This window comes from Doryrhamphus excisus, linkage group LG4, assembly GCF_037039965.1.
Source record: "Doryrhamphus excisus strain RoL-2023G ecotype Guam linkage group LG4, RoL_Dexc_Guam_v1.1, whole genome shotgun sequence".
In the NCBI taxonomy this organism is placed as follows: domain Eukaryota; kingdom Metazoa; phylum Chordata; class Actinopteri; order Syngnathiformes; family Syngnathidae; genus Doryrhamphus; species Doryrhamphus excisus.
The window spans coordinates 11,841,628-11,868,020 of record NC_136360.1 but is presented as its reverse complement, the minus strand read 5'-3'; the positions used below and the strand labels follow the sequence as shown (position 1 = coordinate 11,868,020).

Sequence of the window (26,393 nt, the reverse complement as noted above, 5' to 3'; positions counted from 1 at the left end):
TGGGAGAGGTGGCTGGAGACCAGGGTTAGTCTACTGAGACTGCTGCCATCCATCACCCAGACCCGCATAAGTGGAAGAAAATAGAATGGACTGGAACATGTTATTTTTTATTACATACAATTGTTTGAGCAAAATTAAGTCAATAGTGCAAAATGAGTAAAACCAAAACAAATATTGGCTCTAGTTTATACGATCACTATTAGTCCCCTGAGTTAGTGAACAGCATAACAATATAAAAATTAACAAAAAACAACAAAGTAACACTATGAACAACATACAAAACACATATGTGCAGATAATTGTAACACAGACCGGAAAAATATCGATTTTTATCAAAGTAGTATCGATCCCATACGGATATTGCCCTTGTGCTCGCGCTAAGCGAAGTACAATGCATTTACTGCCATCTAGTGACCTTACCCTACTTGATCCCGGTAAGTCAATTCCGCATTGTAATGTGTTGTTGTGTTGTTATGAAAAAGATTCCAACTGAAAGTATTATCCGGAATATGTTATAAAAGCGACAATCTGTAGGACAACAATTCTCGGCATGGCCGCCAGGGGTAGTGGTTTCCCGACACCCGCAGCCGCAGCAAGCGGAGGGTGCGTTCCCGCAGCAACAGGGAAGATGGCAGCGCTCACATCTCTCAGCCAGGTAAAGAGGCAATCTTTCTCTCCGACACCTTTCAAACAAAGGCTACAATGAGCCGACAATGTAGTGTTCCACGACCTCTTCGTGTTGTTGGTGGCTGTCGGTCCGTCATAATATTACGATTTGGAGGGGAAAGGCTTGCCCCAAAGAGACGCTCAGCTGGTCGAACCAGGCCCAGTGCGGTACCGTTACGCAGTGGGTTTGCTAGCCTTCTCTGCCACTGGCTAGCTGCAGCTCTTTTACCAAGACATGACACCTACATAATTCGCCTGTGACGCCTTTTAAAACCGGAATTTCAAACATAATGCCAGAGAAGCCTCCGTGGGTAGTGTTATGCGTCCCGACCGGCCGTAAAGGAAGCGAATGTTGAGTGCTGGGGAGAGGGGGGTTAGCATGCCGCAGCTAGCCTAGCATTGAGCCTAGCGGTCGGATTGAGCCAAGCAGGCTAACGTCAGATAATCTCTGCTGTGATAAATTGATGCTGATGTGAGTTGCTGCTTGAACGACAACAAACTGTGGCGGGTGTAAGTATATTAGTGGTCTTTTAATCTCACAATGCTTTAGCTTCAGTGGTGTTTAGTTGTTTTCTCACGGAAAGCATGCCAACTGCGATTCTGTTACGATGTAATTGACTTGTAATTACTCTTATATATTGTATTTAAGGTGCCTATTGCAGTAGCATATTTTAATTGTCTGCACGCTGTGCAGTCAAAAGCCTATGCTAGACCTCAGCATGAATGTCAGAGAAGCACAGTCTAATGGTGCGTTGACACTTGTCATGTTTGATCCGGTTAATATGGTTGTGCAAGTGTGAGTACAGTCCAGGAGCAACAAGACCAGACCAATGTAGACCGCCTAAGGGTGTGTTGTAGTCCGGCACTCTTTGCCAAACCAAGAATGTTAAAAATAGATATTTGAGTTCACACCTGTACTTTAGTCAGTGGATCAAATGCGCCCAATTAATCACGTGCATAAAGGTGCACCTTGATTGGACGGGGTATGAGACAAGCACATTTTCCGATGACTTCACGCTCACAAAATTGCGGATGTTGCACACTTTCCTTTCTATAGCACATCCAACCCAGATAGGGGGATTGAAAAAATATGTAAAGACACACAAAGGTTTCCAGCTGGTTACATCAGGTTACATCCCAGCTGGCAAAATAATCGGTCATAGAAAGGTAAGTGTACGACAATGTCGCATTATTTCATGAGCATGAGGTTGTCGGAAAATGTACACGTCACTTACACTGTCCTATCAACTTTAAGCACACTATTTTTAAAAGGGCGCATTGTTTGTATCAAAAATACAAGTGTTGTTCACATTTTTTGTCTGGACCAGTATGACTGCACCAATACTGTGATGCACTATGTAGTACTGCAATTTCGTAGTGCTGTATATTTTTCCCTAATGCCCTTGATGTCCAACCCCTGCCACTGTCTAATACAGATGTCAAGTGGGAGCCCTGTCTTTGAAAACTTTTACAGACAGGTAATATGACGAATAGACATAACTTTGAATTATTATTATTATTATGGTTAAGGTTAAGTTAAGGTTTCATGTGTTCAAGGTGGATCCAGGAAACACTGGGAGAGTGGGACCAACAGAAGCTGCGCTGTTCTTGAAAAAGTCGGGACTTCCAGACCTCACACTGGGAAAGGTAGGTGCATTGGCACGTAGGTGTGTTGAAAAAACAGGAGTCAAGGCGTGGATCCTTGTGGCACTCCCAAGTCTTGTGTGGCAATGAAACAATGATACAATCCTACACACAAAGGTGGATATTTGTAATATTTTGATTCCTTTGTTCTGCATGAGCTGCATGAGAGGGTCAAAATAATACAAACAGCGCTCATGGTACAAGCTCAATGATAAGTGAGTTACATATCGATCAAAACATGTATTGGAGGGCAGACATGATAATTGAGCAATAAAATGCTTATGACCTAGAGGAAATGACAGCTAGGCCCATTAGCCAGCACAAGAACACCGTACTAAACCACACACACACACACACACTAAGACATCCTCCCAGAGGAAATTATTAAAAGCCTTGAGCAGGAAATGGTGACATCATGTGTTCGTATAATTGAGTTAATTTCCAAGAAGGTTATGTCATTGATTGTGTTGCGTCTCACTTAGGGATGGCATGACTAAAGGTTATATTTTCACCACTTCATTAGTGATCAAGAATTCAAGATGATAATGGTCAGTTTTGTTGTCAGAGAGATATTCGTTTGACGATGTTTGTTATTGTGCTTTATCATACGGCGAGCTGCTTCTATTAGTTTTGTAAGCTCATTTACATAACATGAAAGAATGAGCCAAATAAGTGGAGGAACCACAGAGGTGCACTGCTATTGCTATTCACAGACATGATTGTTGTGTTTCAGATTTGGGATTTGGCTGACCCGGATGGAAAAGGTTACCTAGACAAACAGGTAGGAAACAGTGTGTTGAAGAAGAGGGAAAAAGACGTATTCAACCCCCCTCAGCCACATTGTCAGCTTGTACACTGAGTAACACTGATGTCTTTCCCTCCAAGGGCTTTTACGTAGCTCTGAGGCTGGTAGCGTGCGCGCAGAGCGGCCATGACATCAGTCTGTCCAGCCTCAACCTCACTGTCCCGCCCCCTAAGTTTGTGAGTCCAACTTTGTGGTTCATTTTTTACTTTTTGGTTTTTTTTTGCTCTGCCTGGCAACATAACCGTGTTGTTTTGTTGTTGTTACAGAAGGACAGCAGCAGTCCTTCTTTCAGCACTTCAGCTGAACCGCACTGGGCCGTCAGGGTACATGCACCCACGCATGCACACAGCTGAGTGTGTTTTTGTTGCTTAGTCTATGAGAAAACAAATGTTTTTTTCAGCCAGAGGAGAAGAACAAATTTGATGGGATTTTTGAAAGTTTGTCGCCGGTCAGCGGCCTGCTGTCAGGAGAGAAAGTGCGACCCGTCCTGATCAACTCAAAGCTGCCTCTGGACATCCTTGGGAAGGTTTGGATGGCACTTGCACTTGTTTTTGATATCCTCATCAGAGCTCAAATCCTCCTAATTCCCCTCTGCTGCCGACAGGTTTGGGACCTGAGTGACATCGACAAAGACGGCCACCTGGACAAAGATGAGTTTGCTGTGGTGAGTGGTGTCTTCTCTAGTTTATTGCTGCATTAGGTTGACAAATAAACACTCTCACCAGCCACAACATTGGGTACACCTGCAAAAACTTTGTGTTGTGTGAGAAATGTTGTTCATTAGAGAACTGTCTCTCTTTAGAATGTGTACCTAATTAAGTGGCCGGTTGAGCCAGATGATGTTGTCAGCTAATTTGCTTAATTCGCCATTGGTACAAGCTGCTCATAGAGAAGAACGATGCATGCTTTCATGATAGTCTCCAAAAGTGTCCAATAGCAGCAGAAAAAACACTAGATTTGTGTTTTTTTTAAGTTGTTAATACTGATCCCTCCTGCCACATCTTCTTAGACCAAGTGTGTATGAGGTGTGTTCAGGAGCAAAGTTACGATGCCACCTACTGTACAGCATTGGAACGTCAAGCAACATTAACAGACTGTCCTATTTTAGTGTGTTTTTACAAGGAGAGCCAGATTTATTTTCATTCATTCATTTTCTACCGCTTATCCTCACAAGGGTCGCGGGGGTGCTGGTGCCTATCCCAGCTGTCTTTATTTGTGGTGGTAAATTAATGTATGGGAAACACTGAAGCACAAACAGTTACTCCACAGTTACAGCATTAGCTAGTCCAGTTGGCGTCAATAAAACCATCTCACGTGGCCAACTTCCTGGATGTTGACAAGCTGTTATGCATCTGGGTCTTGCAGGCCATGCACCTGGTGTACCGGGCACTGGAGAAAGAGCCTGTTCCGGCCCACCTACCCTCCACCCTCATCCCCCTGTCCAAGAGGAAGAAAAGTTTGGGCTCTGTGGGCGGTGCCGTGCCCGCGCTGCCCGCAAGCCCTCCGCCACCCAAAGATTCCCTGCGCTCCACGCCGTCCCACGGCAGCATGAACTCCCTGAATAGTACGGGCAGCCTGTCCCCCAAACACACTCTGAAGTCTGGACAGGTAATAGTCTCAGGTCAGCGTGCTGGAAACTTCAAATCATCCCATGTCCAATTTCTATTCTCTATTTCTACTCTCTTGTAGACTCAGCATTCCGTCAACTGGGTGGTCCCCATGTCAGACCGTGGTCGCTATGACGACATCTTCCTGAAGACAGACGCCGACCTGGATGGTTTTGTGAGTGGGCTGGAAGTGAAGGAGATCTTCATGCAGTCTGGTCTCTCCCAGGGTGTACTTGCACATATTTGGTAGGTTATCCTAGCTCACGAGTAGCTCTTAGCTTGGTTCTCCAATGAAGTGAACCACCTGGCATTGCCTTGCAGCCTTAAAAATGCCTAATTACTGGGGGTGTTACGAAATCTCACTGATTAGATCGTGACGATATTTCTCATTTAGAGGAAAGATATCTCCCTAGAACAGGACGGCCAAAATCAGAGTGTGAACTTTGACATCACTACTGTGAATGATACATGTAATATGGAAGTGGCAGCATGACAGGCAGGATTGGAACCACACATTAAGGACTTTACGCACACTGTTAAACTTGCAATCCAACCTACCTCTGTGTTCCCAATGTCACTCGCTCGTGACGTGTGGCTGTTATTTCCCATTGGAGTTGAACCACTGTTGCCGTTTTAATGTCTAAGCAGAAGCTGGAGTAATTCTACATTTGATCAAAGCTTGTCAGATCGAAACATGGTTGCTGCATTTTATCAGAACTATCAAAACAAGTGATAGTAGTCATAGTAGCATCCATTTCATTCATTTTCTACCGCTTATCCTCACGAGGCTCGCGCGGGGTGCTGGAGCCTATCCCAGCTGTCTTCGGCGGGGTACACCCTGGAATGGTCGCCAGCCATTCACAAGGCACATATAGACAAACAACCATTCACACTCACATTCATACCTATGGACAATTTGGAGTCACCAATTAACCTAGCATGTTTTTGGAATGTGGGAGGAAACCGGAGTACCCGGAGAAAACCCACGCATGCACGGGGAGAACATGCTCCACACAGAGATGGCCGAGGGTGGGATTAAACTCAGGTCTAGCTGTGAGGTCTGCACGCTAACCACTATACCTCCGCATCCATTTCACTACTTGCACATTGTGTTTTGGCACTCTAGGCATCATGGGAACTGTAGTTCTATTTTGTCACTTAAACATTTTTGTTTCCCAGTTTGTTTTCATTATGTTTTGTCGCTGAGTAGATTTAAATATTGTCCATCTCGTCCACTTGTCCTTGAATCGGGCCTCTTGTTGCCATAGGCGATGTGTCAGCCTTTTTATTACGTTGATTTGCCATCTACATATCTTAATTCATTGATCCTGTGTAGAGGAGTCATCCTTTCCTCATTTCCACGCTACAGCTTTTTTGCCTGCTGCCAACGAATTTTAACCAGATATCTGTCCTTCACAGGTACATTATCATCACATAGGTTTTTTATATTTTCATTAGCACACCATTCAACAGTTTTGTGAGTGATCTGCATCCACTGCAGTTTGGAACAAGCAATGTAACAGAAGACTTTCGGTGTCAATCCCACCTGCAGGGCCCTGGCCGACACCAGACAAATAGGCAAGCTGACCAGGGAGCAGTTCTCCCTTGCCATGCATCTCATCCAGCAGAAGGTCAGCAAGGGTGTGGACCCACCTCAGGCTCTGACGGCTGACATGATTCCACCTTCTGAGAGAGGAACTCCAGTCCCAGTAGGTCACGTTGTTAATACACACACGTGTGGACCATATGGACAATTGTAATGGGACACATCTTGGTGAATGAAATCGGTAATCAGTAAGTCCTGACCCTGAATTAATAATATTTTGTTTGTGCAACAGAGTATGTCGGGGTACATGACGCCAGTGGGATCAGAGATTGCTGCACTGTCTGAGATGAGAAGGGTAAGTGTCCCTTTTTCAGCATGTTTGGACATGGGAGGTGTAGATACAGTATATGATGCACTTCAGCAGTGAGCGAGACCGACATCTGAGCTGCTGTTTTCTTAACTCTTCTGCTACTAATTCTTCTGCTCTTCCCCTCCTCTTCCACTCAGGCCATAATGTTCAAGTTGTGGGTAGGTAACACTGGACCGCTCAGGGCCTCCACTTCTAAATGCTTTCAGTCCAAATCACCAGAAAGCATTTGCAGAACATGTCTTTTCCCGTTGCAAGGCATTGGAGTGACATTAGCCACTTTTACGCAACCGTTTCAGGTCGGCAGTGTGATGCTTCTGTCGCTTCGCTGCCCTTTCTAGCCAGCAGAAGACAAAGATGCAGCTGGATGTCGCGGTAGTAATAATTGTCAAGTTTTGTGCGCTAGTGTGCATGAATTGAAAAGGATGATAATGTAGAGGCGACCAGTTCAGGGTGTACCTCGCCTCCCGCCCGAAGACAGCTGGGATAGGCTCCACCATACCTGTGACCCTAGTGAGGATAAGCAGCGTAGAAAATGTATATAAGTATATTTTCTTGAATTTATTTCACATCTCAATTATTTACAGGTGCTTGACAGGTTAGTTAGTTCCAACTACCTTCTTCACATTGTGCTTGTGACATAATTATCAAATATGTCATTTTAGTATCAGAGTTATGAGACCAGTTACATCATCGTCATCATAGTAGTATCAAGGTTTTTTAACACCTGTATTAATAACATAATTATTGTCATAAGAATTCTCCTAAGCTTTGATGACTAGTATTACAGTCATCTAGTGTAATAAAATAAGTCAATTTTGACCCAAGAGAAACAATGCATGCTTGAGTGACTCACTCAAAACTGCAGACAGCGCTGATAAGGAAGACAGCAGGGCAGTGAGATGGTGTGTGCTTAAACGGTGACGCTGCATGGTCGGTGTGTAAAAGAGGCTAGTGTCTTATCCCGACCAAGAGTTTCAACATCTGTGGAGGAAAGAAATCCAGCAGGTCTCCTCCACGACAGCTGTGTCCCAGCTGAGGGTCTGCACCCTCCAGACGAGGTGCCTACTCAGGCTGCATCCCACGTTCCCACTCTTATCTTGAAGTAATGCTAAAAAGACATATTTGAACTCAAATGTTAAGGTTTTACGGTCCCACCACAGTTAAACACAGTGTTAGAGCAGTTGCGCATAAAGAATCTTGGAATACATGTTGCCACATAGGGAAAAGTCAGGAAAAGGTCGCACTTGAATTTGCCTTGGCATTTCGACTGTGACGTCATGAACCTTTAACGAACCTAGACTTGGAAGGGTGAAGCTCCTCCATTGGGACACAGCTCAATGTGTCAAATCAGTTGTAACCACACAAGCAGCTGATATTTAATTAGGTTATCTTCATTAAACACAAGGCACTTGGAAGCTTTTGAATATTCTCCAAAGCCATCTGTTTGGTTCTTCCTCCCCCCTCAGAGTGTCTTGGCAGTTTGGCATTGGTGGTGATGCCCCCCCAACCCTCATCTCCAATCCTCTGTGCTCTTCCTTTTATGGCCCCGGGGGCTTTCCCTGTACTTGCCCTCCATCGGCCTGATCAACCTGCTTCTCCCCTCCAAGCCCTAACTGATCAGTTTGTGTCGTTTGTCCCCCCTGTACAGGACAGTTCCAGCTCGGTGGGTTCAGGCGAGTTTACAGGCATCAAGGAGCTGGACGACATCAGCCAGGAGATAGCCCAGCTGCAGAGGTAACCACGTTGTCATCACTGACGCTGATTAAATATTCCATTTCAGGCTGTAATGTTGATTCACAGTGTGATGAATGTGACGTCCGCCCTGACCGCCCTGAATTGATATCCCTGTATAATAATCCCATTTCTCCGCACACATCATCGCTCCCCGCAAACCGTCCCAACCCCAGCAGGATTTGATCACAAAAGTTGTTGAGTACAGTAAAAGTAGTGACTTTCAAAGAAGAAATTATTGTAAAAAAAAATCAACAAATTAGCAGTGTGAGCATGACACAGTAACAGCCAAGTTAGTAAACAAACCAGAATGCTTTCCCTCATTTTGCTGCCTTCTATCTCACATGCGTTCATCACCCACCAACCACACACACACGCCTACATTAATGTGTGTGTATTTTGTTTGCTCATCACTTATTCTCTCCATATGCTGCGTCAGCACTCTTGCCTTTACCCAGTGGAATACTATCAGGTAATCGCACAATCCCACTGAGCCTGGACTGGCATTCACACATACCACACACACACACACACACACACACACATTGTTTTGAGTAAAATACCTGCAGTCATGACTTGGAGTGATGGGGAGTGGGCTTGCATAGAGTTAAATAGAATTGGCACTAAAAAAAGATATAGCACACATATAGACACTGCATTTTTGCACATGATTTTAGAAAGCCACACATGCCTATATTAGGCCCCATAGTTGGCAGTGCATGTCTGAAAGCAAACCAAGCATGAAGTCAAAGGAATTGTCTGAATTCATCTTGGACAGGCACATAACTGGGGGAGGGTTCAGAAAAAAAGGTCCCAGTGAGCACAGTGGCCTCCATCTTCCCCAAATGGAAGACGTTTGGCATTTGCAAACATTTTTTTGCTGTCATTATGTGGTGGTTTGTGTGATTTTATTCCATTTTGTATAACAAAATGTGGAAAAAGTGACCCAATGTCATTATTTTCTGGAAAATTATTATGTCAAGCAAATTCCATTTGAATTGACTTGCTGACCTGCTCTTACCTCATGCTAATTATTAAGAATAAGAATAAGAATAAGAATAATTGTTAGTTTTCCAATAGGTCAGTTCAATTTTGACAAATGCTGCAGAGAAAAGCATCTGGAAATACACTGGCATGTACAAGTTGACAATTTGAAGTTGATGTCGAGAGAAGGGCAACAAAAGGGGCAACAAAAAAATGAATTTATTCCATTTTGCATAACAAAATATTTGAGAGTTTTAGTGGAGGGCCTGAAAAGCTATGAGTACTTCTCATTTATTAACCTTTATTGCTCATTGATGTTTGTGTAGTTTTCTTTTATTTGAATGTTCCTTGTCTCTGTGTTTATCAGGGAGAAGTACACTCTGGAGCAGGACATCAGGGAGACAGAAGAGGCCATCAGGCATAAGAGTGCTGAGGTGCAGGTCAGTGTCATGTTTTATTTTTGCAACTTCACACACGATAATAGTCTTCACTTTCCTCAGTGTGACTTAGTTGTTTTCATGTGTCCTTAGGAGATGCAGAACGAGCTTGACCGAGAGACATCTTGCCTGCAGGAGCTAGAGGCACAGAAACAGGATGCCCAGGAGCGCCTGGAGGAGATGGACCAACAGAAACATAAACTGGAGGACATGCTGAATGAGGTCCAGATAAAATGTCAGGAGGAGTCTCAGATGGTGAGGAATGAGGGCCACCAGAAATCTAGACATTGTGGAACAGTCTCCGTACTTTAGGTGGAGGCTGTGATTTTAGAATTTAGAGCCCAACTCTGCTTTAGTTTCATATGGTATGCCCTGACACAACTGCTGCCAGATGATGCCAACTGGAATTCCATGCTGCTTTTCCGTTTGCTTACTTGGAACCGGCAGATCTCAACACTCCAGAATCAGATCCATTCTCAGGAGTCAGACCTGCAGAACCAGGAGGAGGAGCTAAGTCGGGCCAAGGCAGACCTGGGCAGGCTGCAACAGGAGGAGGACCAACTGGAGCAGAGTCTGGCGGCGGGCAAGATCCAACTAGAGACCATCATCAAGTCCCTGAAGGCCACGCAGGATGAGATCAACCAGGTTGGAAGCCAGGGGGCGCAATTTCCGCATCTTTGTAGGCATTGTGACGGGACAACAACCAAACTACCTGTTTGTGTGTGTGTGCATACATTTGTGTCTGTATCTGTTTGTATATGTGTGTTCTACAGGCACGCAGTAAGTTGTCCCAAATCCAGGACAGCCAACAGGAAGTCTCAAAAAGCATTGAACAATACAACAGCACTTTGAATGGAACCCACGGGGGAAGCATGACCAACCTCGCGGACATGAGTGAAGGCTTCAGCGATAGAGAAAACGGAACCTTCCCATCCATGGGGTCAGCTTCCCAGGTCAGGGATGAATCCACGTGTTTATAGTGTGTGCACAGTCGAATGTAAACATAATAAGAAAGTCTTCATCATTTCCTCACGCAGGAGGATCCATTCAAAGTGAAGCCCTCAGTGTTTAACAGCCAGCCTCAAGAACTTCACACTGACCCCTTCCACTCAGAAGACCCTTTCAGGACCGACCCTTTCAAAGGTTCTCCAGCTTCCACACATTCTCGACTGACTGTTTAGCACTCTATTCTTAGCATTGTTAGCGTCATTTCTGGTGTACAGCTCGCAAGGTTTTTATTGCTGTCTTTCTCCTTGCTCCTCTGCTTGACTCCTTCTATAGGTGACCCTTTCCAAAATGACCCCTTTGCAAAGCCACCAGCACCACCTGCAGGTACTTACTCAAGAAGACCGAGAAACAGTGTTGTATAACTTATCTTGAGGATCCCGTGTTCTGAGAGCTTCTTTCTAGTACAACGTTTGACCGTCTGGGAATTGTGGGTAGAGTGTTTTTGGTTAGAGTTGTGCTTGTGGTGCCACTATTGCCCTTCATGGCATAAACCTCTGGCCCTTTTCCTCCTGCTGCTGCAGCCAGCCATGGTGTGGAGTTTCATTTCCGCACCTACTGTGCTGTTGTCCTTATTGATTTTCTGGGTCAGTTCATATGTAGCCTCTATGTAGTTTTTTTCTTTACCATCACTGACATCACAAGGAAGCTGGAGTCGATCAGGACTGAGCACCTGTCAGCCACAGGATTTACGCATTGACACATTCACACCTACCAACAGTTTACAGTCGGGGTATCCAAACTAGGGCCACTATGATATTTTACAGAGTATAATTCATTAAACATGCTAAAGTATGGCATAGGTGGCAAGTAGACACTCTTGCTTTCCTTCTTTGCACTTCCTACTTGCTTGCTTTTCTACTTTACACCATGCTGGCCACACAGAAGAGATCTTAAAGGTCTGGGTTTGAATCTAATTGGCAACTAAGTTGTCCACAGGTATAAATGTGAGTTTGAAAGTTTGTTTGTATATATGTGCCTGATTGAGGTTACTTTTACCTACATTGAAGAATTGACTTGACTAAAAACAGGAAAGTGGTGGTTGATCTCGCTGCCACATTGTGTCTTTGAGAACAGTCACGTCTTCTATGATGGCAAAAGTAATCTAAAATGATAATCTATCCCTCACATTCCGCATTTATATGCATTTAGAATAGTTTCATGCATGTACAACTATAAATTGTATAATCTACAAATCTCCACTTGGGCCTCTTGTGAGGATAAGCAGATAATCAGATTGCTTGTTCATGTCAATCATGTATTTTTTTACATTTTTTACTCTGGTTAGTCAGTCCGCACAGTGCCGAGTGGTTAGCATATAGGCCACATAGTCAGGAGATCGGGAAGATCTGGGTTCAAATCTTTGCTTGGGCATCTCTGTGTGGAGTTTACATGTTCTCCCCATGTATGTGTGGGTTTTCTCAGAGTACTCCAGTTTCCTCCCACATTCCAAAAACATGAATGAAGGTTAACTTCGACTCCAAATTGTCCATAGGTATGAATGTGAGTGTGAATGGTTGTTTGTCTATATGTGCCCTGCGATTGGTTGGCAACCAGTCCTGGGTGTACTCCACGTCTTGCCCAAAGTCCCCTTGGATAGGCTCCAGCATACCCCTGCAACCCTAATAAGGCTGGATGGATAGTTTAGAGGCGACGTGCATGTTTTTGCAAAAAATATTAAAGCAATTTAGAGTCTCCAAACATCTACCTAAGATAGAAGCTGCAAAAAAGATGCATTTGGAATAAAGTATGAACAACTGTGCTGTTACAGATCCATTTGGGGGCGACCCCTTCAAAGAGACAGACCCGTTCAAGGCTTCGTCTGAAGATTTCTTCAAGAAAACAACAAAGATGGATCCCTTTGGAGCATCTGACCCCTTCAGCAAGAGTGCCACGTTACCCTCCAAGGTGAGGACGCCAACGTCTGGATATTGGAGAATGTTATGTGAAATTTTTCAGCAATCTCTTCAGACTTGTATTTGTATGTGGAAGCAATTGCAGACTTTTGAGTAACAAGTAGTGTTCTCATGTTTGCTTGTATTCTTTAAAAATGCAAAAGTTGTATTTACATGGGTATTTATTCTTCTGCCGTCTCCAGCAGCAAATCAGTCACTTCACAAGCAGTGACCCGTTCTCCGCAAGTAATCCCAAATCCAAAGGAGCAGGTAGGAGGAATTCTCCCCTTCCTCCAAGTAGGAACGTGCAGGCACATTTAGAGCTTTTACGTCTGCTGTGGCTTTCAGACTTGTTTGGCGCTTTGGATCCGTTTGGCAGCGGCGCGTTCAACAGCAGTAACAGCTCAGCTGGCTTTGCAGACTTCAGCCACATGGCCAAGCCCCGAGACCCTTTCGAGGGCCGTGCCAGCTGGCAGCCAGACTACCAGAAGGTACAGCTGCGCCAGGTGCTCACAGCAGTGTTGTTATAGCGAATAAACACAACGTCCTCCCTTTTTTCTGCCCAGGCTGCATTTGTGGATGATCCATTTGTCAGAAAGAACGACACACCCGCCCTGCCACCCAAGAAAGGGGTTCCCCCAAGACCAAAACCCCCCAGTGGTGAGTGTAAGTAGCCAGCCTATTACACAAGCCTCTTCCATGCAGGTCCTGCAAAATCAAAGGCAATGTCCTGGCATGTATCCACCGGTGCCTTTTTGTACAGTACTCCAGCCTCAACAGTGCACATCCCGCAATCAGATGAGTGATTCCGGACAAGTGTGCTGCGAGAAACCATTCAATTTCACTTCTTTGGTCCATAAATGATTTACTGTATATACTACCAGTCTGTCTTCGTTTGTCTATTTAGAACAATGATATACTCTTCCACTAGATGGCAGAAGGTACATAATGTGTATGCACCTGTTGCCATTCATGCAATTTTGCTTGGTTGTCCCATGAGATTTTACAGATATAAAATATGTGCCTCGTCTCAATGAATGGTTGGGAACTGAATTAGACAACTCGTACCGCCTCAATTAGAGTGACGAGGCTACATCTGAAAGTGGAAAAAGGCCAACACAAATTGTGATATAACACTTGATGGATGGTTTGCTCGCAGACACACCCAACAAGTTCCTCTTGCCTGTGTGTGTGTTCTCTCGATATATGTGCGTGGTTCAGAGAAGCAGCATGTGTATATTGTGTTTTTTAATATATCTTCGACCTTGTACATTTAATGTAGTGGTTGTCTATTCAAACAACAGTGTGCCATGGCAGACTTGTGCAATAGCAACAGGCATATCAAGTGGAAGTTTGGGGCACATTGATGTTATGTCAGTAGGTTGAACCGCTTTCTGCAATTTGTGGTAAAGATTCAAATGAATTGTCTCTGATGTAGCAGCGCATTTGCAGAACAGGGTGGAGTGCATGACTGTGGTTTCTCATGGGTGCCTGTGTGTGTATGTGTGTGTGTGTGTGTGTGTGTGTGTGTGTGTGGTTTTTGAAAGAGGAAAAAACTGATTGTCAGCCGTGCAGTTTGGCTCTCCAAGTGTCAAGTGCTCACTGGGGCTGACTGCACTGAGCTCATTTATTGTGTGACTGGTTGTGTAGTTTAACACCTTCACAAGTAAAATACTGATGGTTCCCACGATGAGAAAGTGGAGGAAGACACGCATGCACATGTCAATTTATCAAGGCCAGCAAAATGAAACAAACTCCCATAGATTGATGATGGCATGGAGTTTAAAGTAAGGGGTGACTCGTAGACTCACAACAATTTCCATGCTTTGTCAATAATAATGACATACCTGAGGGGTGGCCGCACAATCTCAGTTGGGCATCTGTGTGTGGCGTTGTTGCGTTGTTTTTTTCTCCAGGTACTCTGGTTTCCTCTCACATTCCATACACATGAATGTTGGGTTAATTTGTGACTCTAAATTTCCCATAGGTATGAATGGGAGTGTAAACGGTTGTCTATATTTGCCTTGCCACCAGCCCAGGGTGTACCCCGTTTCTCATCTGAAGTCAGCTGGGATAGGCTCCAGCGTACCCCTATGACGCTTGTGAGGATAAGCGTCATAGAGGATGAATGGATGGATGGATGGATGGACATGAGGGTGTCCGAAGTGCGGTGCGGGGGCCATTTTTGGTCCACATGCTCATTGTTTCATTTTTTAATGGCCTTAGTCATGTTGTGAAACTACAGTTGACCAAGGAAGTTCATTAATACGCTAATAAAATGAATACGGAAGGAAGAGCAAAAGGGTGTTATGTAAAATTTGTTCCAGAAGGTCTGACTGTAACTGAAACAGATGTTCACTGAATCATTGTTTCCCATAAGAAATTATACCCAAAAATAATTTGAAATGCACAGAAATACATATAAAGGATGAATGAAAGGAATACATGAACATTTTAGCTTAATTCAAGACATCATTCTTGATGCTGACTGAAAATGGGAAGGTGATTGATAAGGTGGTTGATCTCTCTGCCACATTATGTCTTTGAGAACAGTCACGTCTTCAACGAAGGTAAAAGTTACCTTAAATGGTTATTTATCTCTTTCATTCCTCATGTATGTGCATTCAGAATTGTTTAATGCATGTAAAACATGTTTTGCATTAACATTTTTGAGAGTCAACCACTGATGACATGATAGACGGGCGACGTAATGTAGCTGACTTGATTTTGTTTAGCTAGCTAATGAAATGCTAACCAGAAAAGACCCCATTGGATTCATGCGGTGTATTAACGTGATAAGACATGCACCATATTGTATGCAAACCACGGCAAAATGGTGTTGATTTTTGACAGAAAAACGCTACGGGGCTAACCGAGGTTCCACTGTACTGAGAAACAGTTGGCATGTTAATACTGATATTATTATGCTTTATCACCTCCATCCATCCATTTTCTATACCGCTTATCCTCATGAGGGTTGCGGGCATGCTGGGGCCTATCTCAGCTGTCTTCGAGCAAGAGGCGGGGTACACCCTGGACCGGTCGTCAGCCAATCACAGGCCACATATTGACAACCATTCACACTCGCATTCATACCGATGGACAATTTGGAGTCGCCACATGCACCTGTAACACGAATTTGACATATTTTCTTCCACTTCTTAGTATTTCATTTAAAATGTAAAAAATGTATGTAAACTTTGGTGGAAGAAAAGTTTGGACACAACCACCATATAGTGATTATGCATTAAGAGAATAGAGAGGGAAAATGTGTACTTTGGTTTCTGTGTAATTGAGACCCAAATAACTGAAATTAATGATAATAAATATTGTACACAAGAACCAGCTAAATTTGTACATTTATTTCTGAGTTTGTCCTACATGCTTCAATTAGTGATATTAGATTATATTAGATTACATCAGGACACTAATTCTCTGAGGTTGTCATTACTTTGGTTATTAAAACAGATATTGCATCACATCAGTGTGATCAATGTGAGGCTAACCTTCTGTCATCAGCATCAACATCGGAGTGCTGATGTGGCCGCAAACCAAACCAGCTCTTCAACCAGGAAACCGTTGAGACCGGTTGCGCTGGTTTTGGGGTTTTCATTGTTTGTCTTCCGCTGTTTTCAAGCTGCCAGATGTTTTTCTACGCACCTTCTTTGGGGAGGGCGGTTGAATAAACTTGAAAAGCTCTTTAAAGAGTTGTTTTGGCTGCACTTGGAGTGAAAGCAGTGAGGCTGGCTTGGTGGAATGGAAAGAGAGAAATTCATACATTCACTTGAAGATGTCACAACCATCTGTCAGATGCAAACAGTAAATATCTTAATTCTGACTTTGTTCTGTCTGTAGGTAAGAGTACACCAGTGAGCATGTCAGCGGACCCTTCCAAACCATGTGACCCCTTCCAACCATTCGGCAGGGACGCCGTGGACCCATTCCAGAGTAAAAAGGGCCTTGGAGATCCTTTCAGCGGCAAAGACCCTTTTGCTCCATCCTCAGCATCAAGTAAAAGCTTCTTAGGTGTACACATTCTAGGCACATTCTCAGACCACTTCACACCTAAACTCCGACACGTTTGGCTTGTGTAACTTTAATGCAATGGCTCCTCTCAGGGTATCAATGATAGCCGTCGAAATTCATAACAGAAATGAAATACAAAGACTAAGAAGATCCAAAAGTCAGACCTTCCACAGAAGAAACAATCACAGTGACTCAAAATAAGACGACAAATAATCCTCAGTTAATTGACAGGATCACTCCTGTTGCAAGTAATTAATGCGAGCCACTTGCACAGTAGAAATAATCAGCATGGCTCGAAATAATCCACCACGTTAGCGAAATTGCAGTATAACTGTAGAGTAGTATGTGTCATTCAGTTAATGCAATCACTCCTATTGCATGTAAGTGGCAAGCAGCACTTTTCACAGTGAAACAAACAATGACTCGAAATGATCCACAAAGTCAGGGAAAGTGCAGTTAGATGGGAGAATAAATGAATCATTCAATCAATGGGCTCGCTACTCTCACATATAATTACTGATAGTTGACACCATTCACTGAAATAATCAGAATGGCTCAAAATAAAATTGAAAATAATCCACAAAGTCAGGGAAATTGCATTAAAAGGCCAGAATAGATGTGTCATTCCACTGATGGGATCAAAAGTATGACAGTCCACACCTTTCACAGTGGAATGACTCACAATAAGACTGGAAGTAATTCACAAAGTCAGGGAAACTGCAGTAAAACGGCAAATTATATATGTCTATTCATTAATGAGATCACTCCTCACAGGAAATAACCAGAACATCTCAAAATAAGCTAATTGAATGGTCAATGTGAGTGCAGGCCAAATACTGTATTGCTAACATGTCTGCTCTGTTATCCACTTCCATGACAGGACCTGACAAAGTAAAGGTGAGTTTAAATTAGATCGGATCTCTCTGAAGTGTTTTACGCACACACACATGGCTAACACGTCTCTGTGTGTCCTAGTTTGGCAACGAGGCTCAGCAGCTGGAGTGGGCCAAGCGAGAGAGCGAACGGGCCGAGCGTGAGCGTCTGAAGCGTCTGAGGCAGCAGGAGCAGGAGGACCTTGAGCTTGCCATCGCTCTCAGCAAGGCAGAGATGTCCAACGCGTGACCGCAACCGTTCCGTGACTGGATATTGACACCAGAAGACAAACTTTTGAGTTTATGGGCGTTCAAACACACACACACACACAGAAAGAAAACCACTCCGAGGCACACGAAAACACCAATCAAGACAGATCATCAGTGTAAACTCTCTGGGACGAAGAGAAGAAGCCAGTGATGTGTTCACTGGACCAAGCCAATCTTGAAGGCGTGCTAGCTCGCAGCCACTCAGTAACTTTAAGGAGGGTTAAGGAAGTTCTTTCAAGGGATTTCAGTACACTGATAACATGTTGGACTGAGTGGTTCTGGTGCTAATAAACGCTCCAGACTGACTTCATGTAGACAGGACTAGACACTCCTCACCATTTAGAACCTCAACCTCATGTTGTCTTGCTTGTCATGGAAAGCTCATCAATAATTCACTGTGATAAGAAAAGCTCCACTGGACCCTGCTAAGCTAGGCTACATTCACATGGCTAACTTGGCCAATGCTGTGGTTATTGTCCTTCTCATGATCACTCCTCTTAGAAGTCCAGTCCCCCTCGTGTCGCATTTTATTCTGGACTAAGTTTAAGCCTTCCTGAAGTGACGCAATGTTTGCGCTTGCTGGATTTTTACAAATTTTACTGCTTTTTTTTTTTTAGCTTTTATTTCTAACCAAGGACAGAAAATTGGCAACGTTAGCATGCTCTTTATGTAGTTGCACATGGGCTTTTTAACAGGATGGTTTCCCAATAGGATAAAAGACACTTGGTGTGGCGAGCTAAACAGTATTAATGTGTGTGTGCACGTGTGTGAGACTAGGCCTAGACATGTTATTCCTGCAAACATGTTCTCTGCAGCCACACAACAGATTGCACACCTTTTTATTTTGAATTTTTGAGTGTGAAATTGTACATGGACGTGATGAGGGAATTTGAGCTGTTTTTTTTTAACAAATGTTTTTGCGCTTTTTATTTTAGCGAGTGGCTTGTGACTTCAACATGTTTTAATGTTAAAACTGCGCGCTGTAGTTGACTTTGACAGGGGGAGCGTACCAACAGGCAACTGGAAAGATGTGAAACATGTCTCACACGTCATCATTTGTTGACCACTCAACTTGCTTGAAGCTGCGAATGGAAGACGCTCTGTGTAGAGATGACGTCAACGTATCACCTCAGAAATGCACAGTGGTGTGGAAGTGTTTGCCCCATCAGAATGTAAATATTAGTCTTTGACAACACAACAGAACACAAAATTCAACTTTTAAAGGAAACTTTAAACTGCTCCAAAACTGCTCAGGCCACTCTTAACAACAACAACTGCAATCAAGTGTTTGCGTTAATTTGCAATGCGTCTTTTACAGTGCTGTGGTTGTAATTCTGCCACACTGGAGTGTTTTCCAGCATGAACCGCCTTTTTCAGGGCATGCCACAGCATCTCAATAAGATTCAGGACAGGACTTTGCCTGATCAAACGGCCGGACATTCTTCAGAATTTTTTGGTAGACAGCAGAATTCATGGTTCCATTTATCACAGCAAGGCTTCCAGGTCCTGAAGCAGCAAAACAGACCAAGACCATCACACTACCACCACTATATTTTACTGTTGGTATCTTTTTCTGAAATGCGGCACTATTACGCCAGACGTAATGGGACTCCTAAAAAGTTCAACTTTTGTTGTGTCAGATAACGTATTTTCCTAAAGGTCTTGGGGATCATCCAGAAAATGGAGATGAGCCTTAATGTTCTTTTTGTTCAGCAGTGGTTTTCCTCTTGGAACTCTTTCATGCTGGAGGTTCTTTCCTGGCGTCTTTTGTATGGTGGGATCATGACCTTAACTGAGGAATGAGAGGCTTCTTGCTCTTTGGATGTTGTGGGGCCTTTTGTGACTTATTGGATGTTGTGGGGTCTTTTGTGACTTCTTGGATAAGTGCTTACTGCACTCTTGGGGTAATTTTGGTTGGCTGGCCACTCCTGCGAAGGTCCATGTTTTCAACATTTGAGGGTAATGGCTCTCACTGTGGTGCACTGGAGTCCTAAAGCTTTAGATATGTCTTTTTAACCTTTTCCACACTGTTTAGATGTCAATTCTCTGCAGTTGTGTTGTCATTGACTAATATTTAAATTTGATCTGATGATCTTAAACATTTAAGCATGACAAACATGCAAAAAAGACACCAGGAAAGGGGCAAACCCTTTTACACCACTGTATTGTATTTATCATGTCACAAGCTAGTTTTTGCTTCCCTGGGTTACTGATGCTGATTTTGGTTGTCAATCAAAGCCACTGTTGGGTGCTACTGTAATGATACAGTACTGGATGAATGCTATAATACATACAATGTTTGTATCATGCAGAAACATAATTTCAAGACCAACGATCACATTTAATGACTACATTGAGTCCTCTTGTAGTATTCTTCCTGGCCACCAGAAGCAGCAGTTGTTGAACAAACCACAAAAAGCTTTTAAAAAAGCTACAAATGTTCTATTGGATGACCTGTGGATAGTTAGTCATACAGTACCTGAAGTGTTTGGAGGCAGTTGCTCATTTAATAGAGGAAATGTCTCCAAACCAGTGCTGTCTACTGAATCTATGTGATGAAATATCCATCCAGGGACGTACAAAAAGGTGACTTTGTACTGTACAACGAACAAATGACTTCTTATTCCACTAACTTGAACATTGTTTGACCCAAATGCTTGCATGGAACTCCTTTTAATGTGAAAATTGGTCAAGTTTAAGTTGGGAGGCTGCCACATTTAGAAATTTCTTATAAACGAGTGGCTTGATGTTTCCAGGATTATTTGCCAACAATCCCAAAATGGGACCGTGTATCCCTTCGGTTAGGAATGTGGCAGGATATGTTGCTCATTGGCAGGTAGCTGCTACATCGCCACTATTGCTCCTTGTCCACTTGTGGTGGAAAAGTGCTAGCATAATCAGAAAAGACCCCACAAATCGTATTGCTGTCAGCTGCAGTGGAGCACTTGAGTACATTTTAGATGTTTGTTTCTAACCTCATCTGTTCCATCAAGCCCTACTGTGAACCTTTGACCTCAGCTGTGCAGCGTGTACTGCTCTTACGGTACCGTCGTTCATACTGTACTTGTCTCCATTGTGCAATAGATGTTATATTTTTTTGGGGTGTTTTTCACCAGTTGGATGTTTTATGCACTTGCAGCCTCTCCATAATGCTTCTGATTCATTTGGGGGAAATGACTGACAAATGCTTTTGGAAGTCTAAATGAGCGTTAGAAGTTAAGTTTTAACAATGTTTCTAAGAATGCTGACAAGCCGTTAACCTTTCATGTTCCTCCTCCTCCTCCCCTCCTTAATCCCAGCTGTTTTTCTATGGAAATGCATAACAGTGTGTATAGTTCCATGTCTCTTCTGTAAAATGTTACAAAGCGGAGGGCTGCGTCTCCTGTTTACTTATGTTGAAAAAAAAACTGACTTCTACCTAACGTGTCTCCTTTTCTTCATTGGCAGCGCCAGGACTTTCTTTTCATCATTAAAACTGTGAAATAGATCCCCTTCAGGCTAGCATTAATACAGTAGACTCCACTTTTTACTGGGGTTGTCTTCACGGACCACCAGTGAATAGCAAAAATCCACGAGTAATTGAGACGCTCCCCCTCAGAACCTCTTTTCTGGTCCCCAACCCTCCACTTATCCTTTGACTGTGCCTCACACACTTATTAAATGTATTTTAAAGTATAAAATATATAGGTACTTGCCTCTAATGAATGGTAATGTCAGATGATCAATGAACAGATGGAATGAGATTCTCGGTGTAGGTAAGAAGTTATGTGTAAATTTCACTTGCAAAGTGGGAAATGTCAATACTTGACAAAAACATCAGTGAAGCAAGGAGAACACAAGGACAAACTGAAATGGGCTTTTTAAACTGTGGTACATGTACACTTCATTTTACCTGCACAATATCACGACATATGGTTGAAAATTGCTATTTTTGGAGACAATATTATGTCAATATTTTTGTCCCAAATTATTTTTTATTGTCTCAATACTTATGATGTCTTCCGGTATTTCCTTTCAGCATTCTGTCAGGCCAGCAGGTGGCGTTCTCCTCCTACAGTATGAACAATATTCCTTTTGGGGGGGGCTGAGGGACGCTAAATGAGGTTAGATTTCAAAAAGTCAAGTAAAAATATTACAAGTTTACTTGTGGGGACATCAAGTTTGCTTTGTGTCTCTCAGCATCCCTGGACAATAACATGTCAAAGGTCAGCGCGATTGACAGGAACGTTGCTGACGTGAAGCTGCGCCTCCAGCGTTTACTTCCATGTGTGGATTTTCTGCGTGGATTCCAAGTTCTCACACAGTGATGACACACAGGGGAATACCTTGGCTGTCAGTGACAAGGCTGAGTGCAGGTTGCCTTGGTGATGCGTATAGGCATGTAGCAATAGGATATGTTTACGACCTTTAAGAGCGTCCCCAAACACATCACAGTGACGTAATCGCCAGCTGTTAGCCACCAGCTACCTTGTTTACATATTTTGTGTAGTAAAAGGTAGTGACGCCATAACCATGCTAGCTGTTAGCCAGCAGCTACCTTGTTTACATATTTTATGTAGTAAAAAGTATAGTGTGCTGTAAGGTCATCACCATGCTAGCAGTTAGACATCTGCTAGCTTGTTTATATATATTGTGTAGTATTGCCTATTTGGGGTCAGATGGGGTCATTGGTGAGGAATCGTAATGACACACAAGCAAGAGACATCATGACATTGTCTTAGTTTATTATGTACAATAAAATAGTCTATTTACATTCTCTCTAAGGTTTGCATTTACAAACTGTCGTGGTTGTTGGGCGGAGGACGACCAATGGGAAGCGGTTTTGCAAGAAAACGTTGTCTCAAAATGTCTTTGACATGTCTTCAAGGCAGCCTCAGAGGTGAGTGCGGGCAGTGTCATGTTCCTGACATGGCAGCGGAGTAGAACCAGCTACTTGAAATAACGTTCTTGCTGACTTGGCATCTTTTGCATTCATTCATTCATGGCAACACGCCGGAAGGCCCACTTGGTGTCCAAAAGGATGTCCTCCCCTCTCACATGTGTCTCTTCATGTGTAGGGCCAGGTGGTCCGACCTGGAGAAGGCGCGCTCGCACAGGTGACACTGGAAAGGTCGATGTCCGGTGTGCTTCCGGAAGTGACGCGTCAGCTCGTCAGAGCGCGCAAACTTCCATCCGCATCCTTCCCACGTGCAATGATAGGGCTTCTCACCTGCGAGAGTGGGGATACAGCGTTAAGTGACGTCACACACAGGTGATTGTGATGGGAAGGGGGTGTGGCTTCTTACCTGTGTGCGTCCTCAGGTGCGCCTTGAGGTGCGAGCTCTTGGTGTATGTCTTTCCGCAGCCCGTGAACGTGCACGTGTGCGTGGCCGTGCGTTTCCGGGGCCAGGAGCGCCGTCCTCTCCTGGGCTTGCTGTCCATCATGTCGAGCGGGGACGACGGCGGCGTGAGCAGCACGCGCTGACTGGAAGTCTGTTGCTGCGCGTGCACGTCCTCTGAGAACATGGCGGGAAAGTGATGGTGGGGTTGGGTGTGCGCGCCCACCGGAGGGAACTGAAGCTGGAAGCCTCCTGGATGCTGCTGAGGATGATGATGATGATGCTGGTTGAAGCCCTGCGGGAAGGTAAGCGTGCACGCGCGCGGATGCTGTCCCTCGGAGGTGATGAGGTCGTCGGGGCTAAGGGGGGGCGTCATGCTGCCCTGGGGGGAGCTGGCCAAGCGAGGCTGGTGGTCGTATGCTCGCATGCACGTCACGCTGCCCTCCTGCTTCATCTTGATGCAGTTCTGCGGGACCAGACCCAGTACAGGTCCGTAAGAGTCCGCTGAGGGCTCCAACTTGATGCAAGGGGGCTCTGCAGAGAATACCTCCTGCTGGGAGGAGCTGATCAGAAATCTGCCCTGGATGCTGGATCCGAAACTGCTGCCGTCCTCGTCCGAGCGGAGCAGCTCGGCCATCAGGCTGCTGTACGGCGGAGGAGGGGGGGCACCCAGGTCCGGGATGGACGTGTAGTCCTGCTGCTGCTGCTGATACCCGGACGCCCCGCAGTCCTGAGTCCGGAATGAATCTGTTGTAGCTCCGTCTGCACTCATGGCGCTGTACGCCAGGATAAAGTCCAAGTCTAGGAACTTGTCCAGCTCTTCGTCGTCTTTTCTGGACCCGCAGCTCATGTGGTCCCTCCAGACCTGGACCACAGCGGCGAGTTAGGTGACGTGAACCAGACAACGTCAATCATCGTGTCATGAGGTGAGGTTATACTTACATCCTCCCAGCTTTTCTCCTTCTGGATGGAGAAGGTGGAGAAAGACGGCAGAATGGTCCCGCTGGCGGCCATCTCCGAACCAGAAACTTCTACACCTCGGAGGAAGAGTGTGCGCGTGGAAAGAAACCGGCCAGTCGTGCCGATGTGTGCCGGTATAAGGTGCCTCTTCCCCGGGGAAGAGGAAGCTGAAGAGTCGGTGTCAGACGAAGAAGATGGAGAAGAGGCGCAGGTGTGGAATGTGTTGAATGTACAACAGTCAGCTACTTTAAAGTCCTCCTGGTGCTCAGACACGCCCCTTGCCTTACAGACACGCCCCCACGCAGCACTATCCCTCCTCCTGGACCTCCTACAAGTAGAACACCTTCTGGGTCTTACCCCATTCATAGTTGTGCAAAGGAAAGTGCAGGCAGCGTCTCGTCTTGATAAAAAGTCATTCTTACCACTTCTTACTTATTATTAAATACATCTAAAACATGTATCTGAATATCAACCGTATTGACTAGAAGATGTAAGAAAACAATAACAAATTATAATAACATAGAATCCTTATGTAGAATGTGAATAATAGTGTGCAATAAGCAATTCAACTAGTGACTGTGTATGTGGGCTAAATATGCACAGTTATTATTTTCAAATAATATAACTTTGTCTAAAATAATATATTTCAATGTATGCAGTAAAATTGTGTCTAAATGTCATTTAGCACAGCTGCTAGGTGTGACACCAATAATAAGACTAAAATAAACTTTTAATACGCGTGTAAAGTGGACAATGGAAAAGGTGTCGTCATCCCATATGGTGTCATCTTGGTCCAGCCCGTTTCATTCTAATCTTTAGGAAAGTATACAGTACTTCACGTTGTCACTCACTCTAAGTACCTAAGTGCGCAAATGAAGACAGTTATTACGTTCTTCAAACTTTACAAGATGTGTCACATGTGCACGCTACATTTGCATACAGTGCATCCTGTAAATCTTTTTGAATGACTCACACACACATAGACGAGGTGTGCCATGTCACATAGTGTACTCCAATTAAAGTAGCCTTTGATTGTCAGTAATGTTCTGCTGTTGCCACCTGTGAGTAGAACGGAAATTGACAATGAGCGACGCTAGTACTGTTACTGGTACTGGTGCATAAACTGGAAATCATTTGCTTACTTTGGTTCACTTCAATAAGTATAGCATACTGTGTACGCCGTGTACTTAGATGCTGTGTGCATATTTTGACAATGTAGCGCTGACCCATATCTTTACTATCTACTGGATATGATGATATGACAATGACAATATTTACCCGCTTCTTCTTCTTCTCTCTCCTTGAATTGCAACCACTTGACAGAGCAATATCGCCAACCTTGGTATCATCCCATACAATGCTAGTTTCCCCAACTTCTCCATTGTACAATGATTCAAAAGGAATATGTAAATAATTTTTTGTCATTTTTCAGCCAAGATGGTGACGATTGAGTGTGGTAAGTGTCCATCACTTCGCAGTCACAATTTTAATTGTGCAACATCCAGGTACTGACATTGCACTCCATTTTGGCTGAGTGTATACGCCTCAGTATGAACACACTTATGCATGCAAAAAAAACCTCTGAAATTGGAAGTTCAATTAATTGTGATTTACGTAGATTTTTTTTCCCAAATCACCCAGCCCTACCTACCAAGCACCTAAGCATGTCCTGTGCGTAGGTCAAAGGAGTGGCTTCAGGCTAAATGCTGCAATTAACCGCTTTAACAACAGTGGCGATAATCATGGCATCCACGACGATGACTTCCTCCTTAGTTATGTTACTGTTGAAGTCGTTGTGAGGTTTCCACAACAAGCTACTATGTATCACCAAAGCAACAGCGAGTGCACCACCAATGGCAGCTGTTGTATCAGAGCAGATCCAGAACACTCTAAACAAATGTCGAGAGGGCAATCAAATATTGTCATTAAAGCTAAGTGGCTATGTCTCAATTCACACACTTCCGTACTCACACTTAGGTATTTTGAGTGCATTCTCACAGTAAAGTATGTAGCAGAAGAGGAGGAGGTTGAAATTCAAAAACTTGACAAGAAGAGGAAGTTGATAAATATTGCAATCATCATTTTCAGTAAGGGTGCAAGTACAGTAATGGATTTGGGACAATCAAAATCCGCACCCTTGGGAACTAAGTACACTATACATATCCTTATTGAAGTTTACTGATAGAAGTGACGCAGCCAGTGAGTGGAGGAGGTGTGGTGGAAAGATGGAGCAGAGAGCTCTGGTGGCCAATGGTGA

General features: G+C 44.0%; 2 protein-coding genes across 6 annotated transcripts; one reads left to right on the top strand and one right to left on the bottom strand.

Annotated features, from left to right (window-relative positions):
• The first annotated feature begins 508 nt into the window (after window positions 1–508).
• eps15l1a (epidermal growth factor receptor pathway substrate 15-like 1a) lies at window positions 509–21,497 on the top strand. Of its 5 annotated transcripts, none has more exons than XM_058073635.2 (28): window positions 509–655; window positions 2,103–2,144; window positions 2,224–2,313; window positions 3,044–3,091; window positions 3,196–3,291; window positions 3,382–3,438; window positions 3,516–3,641; window positions 3,720–3,779; window positions 4,481–4,723; window positions 4,805–4,968; window positions 6,275–6,431; window positions 6,561–6,623; window positions 6,776–6,796; window positions 8,287–8,372; window positions 8,809–8,841; window positions 9,721–9,793; window positions 9,884–10,045; window positions 10,238–10,435; window positions 10,564–10,743; window positions 10,828–10,933; window positions 11,072–11,122; window positions 12,567–12,703; window positions 12,894–12,960; window positions 13,039–13,181; window positions 13,257–13,356; window positions 16,546–16,701; window positions 17,597–17,613; window positions 17,692–21,497. In XM_058073635.2, exons 1-28 carry the CDS (start codon window positions 551–553, stop codon window positions 17,836–17,838), a joined length of 2,928 nt encoding a protein of 975 aa, XP_057929618.2. In that variant the 5' UTR covers window positions 509–550; the 3' UTR covers window positions 17,839–21,497. The 5 variants fall into 5 exon arrangements, with proteins under 5 accessions (XP_057929618.2, XP_057929621.2, XP_057929623.2 ...); XM_058073636.2 differs by having other exon boundaries at window positions 514–655; window positions 13,257–13,350; XM_058073638.2 differs by lacking the exon at window positions 8,809–8,841.
• Window positions 21,498–22,565: 1,068 nt separating this feature from the next.
• Window positions 22,566–24,362, bottom strand: LOC131129567 (Krueppel-like factor 2). Its single transcript, XM_058073259.2, has 3 exons — window positions 24,119–24,362; window positions 23,144–24,041; window positions 22,566–23,067 (listed from the first exon to the last, which is right to left on the bottom strand). Exons 1-3 carry the CDS (start codon window positions 24,188–24,190, stop codon window positions 22,892–22,894), a joined length of 1,146 nt encoding a protein of 381 aa, XP_057929242.2. The 5' UTR covers window positions 24,191–24,362; the 3' UTR covers window positions 22,566–22,891.
• Between the last annotated feature and the right edge of the window lie 2,031 nt (window positions 24,363–26,393).